The sequence below is a fragment of the Photinus pyralis genome, unplaced genomic scaffold (assembly GCF_008802855.1).
Source record: "Photinus pyralis isolate 1611_PpyrPB1 unplaced genomic scaffold, Ppyr1.3 Ppyr1.4_LG1, whole genome shotgun sequence".
In the NCBI taxonomy this organism is placed as follows: Eukaryota; Metazoa; Arthropoda; class Insecta; order Coleoptera; family Lampyridae; genus Photinus; species Photinus pyralis.
In genome coordinates, this window is record NW_022170249.1 from 42,227,643 (window position 1) to 42,235,721 (window position 8,079).

Below are 8,079 nucleotides of genomic sequence, written 5' to 3' on the forward strand. Positions count from 1 at the left end.
CAATGAAAGGAAATTACTGAAAATGCCACCTGAACCGCTTTCCAATTCACGAGTATTTGTATAAATCTGCAGACTCCCTCAGTCATCCCGAAGACGGCGCCGTACTGGAGAAATCAACGATATTTTATATTCTATGAAATTGTATCAGATAGGTATAATCTAAGCCTTCCCGTTTTTCCTATTTTAAATTGTGTTTTGTTGGTTCGCTGTTTTAGTTTTTCGGTCAAATTTACTATAATAGAAAACATACGAGGGGATGATGATCTCCGTCTAGGACGCCCTACTGACGTGATCACTTCAGATCTTGTTAAAAAAACCAAGTGTTTGGTACTAGAGGATGCAAAACTAAAGAAGCGACAAATAGCAGCTTCACTAGGAGTTTCAGAATTTTACACGAGTACCTTGGGATGACAAAGGTTAGTGCAAGATCGCTTTCGCAAACGATTTCGCCATTCCGGATAGACACCTGTGAACAATGCTTGGGGCACTGTGGAGATGAACCAGATTTAATTATCACCCGACTGAAGATGAAACCTGGATTCATCATTATGATCCTGAATCGTAACAAGAGTCGATGCAATGGCATGTTAAGGATTCCAGTCGTCTCAAGAAATTTAAAGTCACTCCCTTCTGCAGGAAAAATAATGGCAACCATTTTTTGGGACTCTCGGAGAATTTTGTTGATTGATTATATGAATAAAGGTAGTACGGTATAACAGGAGAGTATTATGCAAACGTGATGCATCGCCTTCGAGATGCTATTAACGTGAAGAGACGCGGAAAACTAACATAAGGTGTCTTGTTGCTCTACGACAATGCACCAGTGCACAAGTCCAGACTTTCAAAAGCTGCTTGTGGCTCAGTGATATACAGGGTGATTCAAAATTGAGTGCAAAGATTTTAAGGGCGTAGTTACCAGCCAAAAATAAGAAATTTTTTCATATAATCGTAAATCCTAACTCGCCTCGTTTTCTAGATACAGGGTGTAAAAGTTTTTTTAAAAGACTTTTCATTTATTTTATTCCCACCTTTATGACGACAAATAAGCTAGCCAAATTTGATTTAAATCGGCTGAAAGGTTTTTAAATAATTGATAACAAACAGATTTGTTAAAAAAAACTTTTACACCCTGTACCTAGAAAACGAAGTTAGGACATACGATTATAAGAAAAACGAAAATTAAGTCTATACAGGATGATAAATAATTGAAGACGTAATTTTGGAAAACAATACTTTCGAATTCCGGTAACAATAATGGTTGCCCTAGTTTAAATTAAAGCTGTTATGCAATTCTATATTGTTAATAACAAAAATTTCAAGATTAAACAGCGGAATGCAAAAAATGGGCAAGAAAATTTCAATATTATTTCTTAAGAGTGGCTATTTAAGTTGTCTAAACTCTGAGATGATTTTTGAAAGGAACAACGACCATAAAGGGAAACTAACTATTTTACTCGATGGTTAAAACATCCCCTTATCATCTTGTATAATAAAAAATGTGTAAACAACTATAGCAAACGTGCTCCTGGGTATGGCTATAGCTTGGCATTGCGAATTAGGTATGCGCAAAGACTATCGTCGTCTTTGGTATGCGTATGGCTAAATATGGCAATAATAAACTATTACTAAATAAGAATAAAACAAAGTGTGTTCTTTTCAAACTGGGTCAGTCATATGCGGACATGGTAATGCCGGACAGCATTATTGTCGGTAACGATTATCTACCACTTTCAAATCATACCAAGTTCTTAGGGATCACCTTCCAAGATAATCTGAAATGGACTAAGCATATCCAACAGTTAAGTTCAAAACTTAATTCGGTGGTGTACTCGATGAGGGTAATGAACCAGTACCTAAATGTCAGCACACTGAAGATGATATATTATGCTAACTTTGAAGGCAGGCTAAAATTCGGGATAACATTTTGGGGTCAGAGTCTGGAACATAGAAGAATCTTCAAAATACAGAAATGGGCGATCAGGTTACTTTACAATATGAGGCATAATGAATCGTGTAGGGGTGTGTTTAAAAGGCATCAAATATTTACATTAGTAGGATTATACATATACGAAGCGTGTACCTTTATGTACAAGAACAGAAGCATGTTTGCAAAATTCAAGATAGGTCACAATCACGAAACACGTTGTAACGGAGTTTTATATAATTATCCACCACACAGACTAACGGCAACAGAGAAAGGCTGTCAATACGTTTGTATTAAATTACATAACAAACTCCCTCTATCTTTTCATGGCATGAACTTGAATCAATTTAAGCGCGCACTGAAAGACTTAATACTAAACATAGAACCGTATACATTGGAAGAATTTTGCTTTTAACCTGCTTAAATTTTCTTTGACACCTTTTGCTATACAGTGTAATGTTTATTTATTATTGTTTGCAAAATAAAGAGCATTATTATTAAAGCTATGCCCATGCTCTTCACCACAGGACACCAAATTTGCCACAGGAATCTTTGGATGCTTACAATACAATATTTTTACACTACCCAAGACAAAGTTTGTCAGGCAAAAAAGAAGATATTTTAACAATATTTAAAAAAAATGGTGACGAAACGTCGGACTTAAAATTTAAAACTAGCATCTTGTAGAGAGAAAAAGGTGACCATAATAATGCGTGATTTATTTTGAAATATTTTAAATAATTTCGGTAAAAAATAAAATTTCGTTTTTTCGGAATATCTGCACTTTGTTAAGCATCAAAATATGCAACTTTGCCAAATTTAAGCTACGTACAGGTACAGATTCTGAGATCCGTATGGTGGCGCTCGAATTTGAATCAGCCTGTATAGTCCGGATTTAGCAGTCTGCGACTGTTATTCCAGATGGAAAAATCACTTGTGAGATCAAGCATTATTTTGAATGTGAATGCGCCGATTTCAAAAAGAATCGTCTGATATGCACGAATCTACGAAATAAGCGCACTTGTTTGGGAAAAAGTACCTATCTGTTCGAATTTGATCAGACTTCGCCGATTTGTAAATGAACTGTGGAATTTTATCCTCCTCGCAAAGACATATTTTAGCTTTCTTTTTCAAGAGACTACTAACATCGCATAAAACTTGGTATAGATCATTTAATTAATCGCGAAAGCGACTACCTAGAAAATAAAGCTATTGTATGACAAATACTAATTAACGCAAGAGTTCCATTCTAAAATAAACTACACACGTTGTATGTAGTTATCTCCCATTTTGGAAAATGACAAACGACGTTTACTTATTTCATGCTAGCGTCGTTTCCACTTGGTTTAAACGTAAATAGTAAATGTGCATGAATATGCAGTAGGTACTAGCAAATACTGAAATAACGAGGCAAACAACAAATAAGCTGTTTAAATTGCCATCAGCAAATGACCTGAGATACGAGTCGAAACAGAAAATAAACTCATTAGTACATAAAAATGATCCCCGTTGCTCAGTATTACAGCTAAAAATAAAAGTAATGATAACTGTAACTCGAATCCATTAATCATATTCAGAATCAAATATTTCTATTTACAAAACCCCATTAAAAGAGCTAGCAATGAAAGTTATGACGCACAACGGTCGGTAAACAATAGCCGGCGCAAATTAAAAAGGGATTCGATCATGAAATATGTTCGTGTTGTTGGGGAAAATTAAATACGTACAAGGTACCTACAAAACATTTTCCAAGTTACACACGCTTTTTGTCATCGCCATTACCATATGCGACGGAGGTTTTTCGGCGAGTTGGTTACGGACATTTTACTAACTTTACTAGACTTTCGATATGAAAGGTTGTCGCGCTTGAGAATTTAATACGTTAATTACTTACCCTCGTAAGTACTCTCGTGAAAAAGACGAATTAAGCTTTTACTCACCTGAAACAGAAATAAATTCGAGTTAATTTACAATCACATTAATTGCAACATATTTAATTTTATTATATAAATGCCTTTTTTACAAAAGAAATTGTGGACAAATCTCAAAAATATATTCACATCCGTTCAACTCCTATTCAAACAATTGACACTCAAGCAATTCGCACCTATACAACAATTTACACACTATGGTCCTCTAGCACCAGAATGCAGACCTTATTTTTTTACCTCATGCAGGGGCCAATAGTTATAATCAGTCAAAAGGGTTGGGTTTTAACACTTAATCTTGGATTGGACTATTTTTTTAAAAAATCTAACCGCCATTGAAAATTCGTCAAGCACGTGATCCAAAGACCAAGATAATAATTTCCCTCGTAATTTCTGTGATACAGAGTGAAAATAAAGTGTTGTGAAAACTTGCGCAATAAGCATTGTTTTACAAGTGTAAACCCTTGCGTTGTGTATTACTACTTCATACGCTGAAATAAAAATAGATCTTTACATCGCTTGAGTGCTGCATGAACTCAGTGACTAATTTTGTACCACCTGCTCTAATTTTTCCCCGCAAAAATATAAAATAGTGAATTATGCGACACCCCAAGGAACATTGGGTTTGTTCAATGAGAGGGGTTGGATGACCTCAAAGTCCTTCGTCTTATGGTTAAAACACTTCCAAGAATTTCTTGGAGCATCTAAAGACTCCAAAGTATTGTTGTTGTTAGACAGTCATTCAGATCACAAATCGCTGGATAGCCATGGTTAAAAAATCATCAAATAATGGGACATCTAAACAGGTAGGTCGCAAAGATCCCTACGCATCGGGAGACGATTTCGATGAGTGCACCTGCATACTCTAGGATTTATACACTGTATTCCAGATAAGGGTGTCGTGTGCCCCCCCCTGTGCCCATCGCGCGCTATGTCGGCATTCTAATGACATTGACTATGGCAAGAAAACAAATATGAACGTAGAATAGGCCACCGCCGTTTGAGACAAATGTACAAATGTGTTGTAGTAGTGTAATTAATACTCGAACCGTAGCGAATGAACAGGCCAACTACACACCAGCGCGCGATAAAACAATAAAATTGGAAACTATTTTGAAAATGGACCTTCTGTGTTTATTATACCCACTATATTTATACATGCACAATGCATATGCACATACACTCCAAATTTTTTGTAAAAAATTGGTTTTCTTTCTTTACGGCCCCCCTGTACCTATTTCGTAAATACGCCACTGATGGCACCATGTAATTTTGAAGTTTTATCAGCAGCCGTTACAATTGCATCGACGGACTAACAGGCGCAGATTTACAAAAAATTAAATGTCTTCATAATTATCAAACAATGAAAAATTTAAGGTGCTCAATTCGATAGGACTCAAAAATGATGTCCAAATGAAAAGCAAGATGGCGGTTAGTAACAAATGAAAATCAACTTTCTTTTGTTAAATGCATGCCATATAGGATTTTAATGAACAAAAGTGCAAAACTTTGCCTGGTTAATCGCTAGCCAATTCCCTAAGAAAAATAGTTTATTTTTCGATTCCATTTTAAATACTTACAATAATTATCAATGGCGTCCAATGTAATTGATATGCAATATAAATGACATATATACTTTTTTTGAAAATTAGTATTTCCGATATTTTTTCAAAGTTTCATGAAAATCACGTTAAATGGCATTACCTACTTACTCAATGCGAACATTTTCACAATCTACATTGTACAAAAACTGCATAATCTATACGTCCTTACTACTAAACCAACTGCAAATAATCGCTATAGTAAATATAAACGAACGCCAGATTTTGTCCAATTAAAAAAGGTAAAATCGAAAAGCGGTTTACAAAATTCGATAAATGGGCAAACATACGCGAAAAAAAGCTTCAAATGACTGTTATTACACGAATTGCACACACATTAAAATGTTGTTTTACTAAACGCTTTTGCTCATTTTAATGTAATCCATTCGGTTCACTAAATTTGAATCATAAAAAAATATTTCATCAGCAGCCTTGTACAAATTATGGAATATAATAAATTTCCTGCGCGAGGGTTATGACACACTAAACCATTTAAAAGTAATTCGCTCGTTGAAAATGTTAGTTCGATTTTTAAATTGCGAGAGAAATGATGAGGAGGATATGCGGTGTGATTTATTTGTGGGTAACGGTCTATTGTAATCGGGCCGATGCGGAGCCGGCGCGCAGGGGCTTGGAAAGTAATGGATACAATGGTTTGGAAACGATTCTAGGGAGCGATGATACCAAAACTGTCGCGTTTCCCTGGCCGACTGTTTCATCGAGTGCGGCCGCAGAAAACCTTCCAGGAGGATACGTTTGTGCGCCCATTGGATCTTGCACAACTGCGTCAAATAGTAATGAAATTGACATCAGGATTATAACACCGGTAAGAGACTAGATATTTTAATGTGATTACAAGGCATCGGTAACAACTACCTAGGTACTGTATAAAAAATTCGTTAATTAGAGAGCAACAACGCCTTCAAAACACAAATAACTTCAAAGGGACCAAACAACAAAGTAAAATTATAAAAGAGGATACCAAAAACGAACCTATACTCTCAACGAGCAACGAAATTAATTAAGAGAAATCTTTAATATGATATACCTGTACATTTTTAACTTTTCATTATCCGGGCTCTTAAATACACATTGGTCGTTTCATTTAATATTTACGCAATTAAAATTGCACGTTCTTAATACATTCTAGGGTAGTACGAATCCGTGTCCTCGAGGGCAGACTCTTTGTGCTACACCTACGGGAGCAAGCCAATGTGGGTTACGTTTCGCGACCAATCTTTCGAATGTGGATGGATTAGCCTCACCCGGAGCATTTCCCTGGCAGGTTTACTTGGTTAACCAAACAGGATACGCGGGAAGCGGGGTTTTAATCAACGAATATCACATTCTGACGGCAGCTCATAAAGTGTATTTGAACGGGTAAATAATTTCATTTTAGGGATCGAGTTTTACTTCCACTCTAATTCTAGAGCGTCTCCAGAAATGGTCGGAGTTTATTTGGGAGTACACAATCCGCAACAGTTGACTGTACGCCATGCCGTGCACAGAATTTTGCTCCATCCCAACTTTAACCCAACAACTCTGTTTAATGACATAGCGATTCTGAGATTGAGCGCTGCCATAACCCCTCTACCTCAAATGCTAGTAAATTCCGTCTGCCTTCCTTCGCAACATCAAGTATTTGAAGGACAAGCGTAAGGAGTACTTTCTTACAACAGTATGTACAAATTCGTCTACAGATGCTGGGTAGCTGGCTGGGGACAATCTGGTTACGTCATAACCAACACGCTCCAAGAGAAGAGACAAGTCCAAGTTCCCATCGTAAACTACAACATGTGCTATGCATCAATGAGCAGTGAATCTGTACTAGGAGCGAATGCAAAACGATATTTGGACCCCGTCGGAGAACTATGCGCTGGAGGTCAGGGCTCTAGAGACGCTTGCATGGTAATTGGACCAAAACAAGTACACCAGCTGCAATGTCTATTTTCAGAACGACGGTGGAGCGCCTTTAACTTGCGAGGTTAACGGAAGATTCTACGTTGCCGGATTGGTGCTCTGGGGGAAAGGCTGCGGTGTGCCCGGAATTTACGGAGTGTACGCCAACGTGACGAATTACGTTAACTGGATCTCGAGCGCAATGGCTCTGCTAACTGGATAAATGAACTAATACAGTTGGGATAAAGCGCGTTGCGCATAATGAATGCACGGTACAAAAAAATTCCATGAATCCGTAATAAAGGAAACTCAATTAAAAATTACACTGCGTAGAGAACTTTTTTAGCTCGTTTAATCTGGAACGCCAGACGTTGTAAAAATGATTTAATTAGTTTTTATGGGAACCTTATAATAGTTTTTGTATGCTCAGAATATAACGGATCTAAAAGTTTAATATGGGCGTTATTTTCGTCACAAGAGATTAAAAATTGACATGAAAGGAATTCCTGGTTTAAGGGAATGTTTTACGGAAATTCTATGTGAAAATAATAAAAGGTATTTTATGTTACAAGTACGAGGATTTGACCGAGGATTTGACAAATTCTAAACGCACGTCGTCCACTTCTGCTTTAGTTTGCAGAGTATTGAAAACTTAGCTAATTTCGTCCAACTGAGGGTTGAGATTGCATTACGAAAATATAATAAAAATAAGATTGTATAGGTACTT

The 8,079-nt window shown here is 36.6% G+C and overlaps 1 protein-coding gene across 1 annotated transcript; it reads left to right on the forward strand.

Annotated features, from left to right (window-relative positions):
* The first annotated feature begins 5,987 nt into the window (after window positions 1-5,987).
* Window positions 5,988-7,806, forward strand: LOC116159539 (mast cell tryptase-like). Its single transcript, XM_031472536.1, has 5 exons — window positions 5,988-6,279; window positions 6,604-6,833; window positions 6,884-7,108; window positions 7,154-7,361; window positions 7,408-7,806. The coding sequence occupies exons 1-5, from the start codon at window positions 6,001-6,003 to the stop codon at window positions 7,573-7,575; spliced, it is 1,110 nt and encodes a 369-aa protein (XP_031328396.1). The 5' UTR covers window positions 5,988-6,000; the 3' UTR covers window positions 7,576-7,806.
* The last annotated feature ends 273 nt before the right edge of the window (window positions 7,807-8,079 follow it).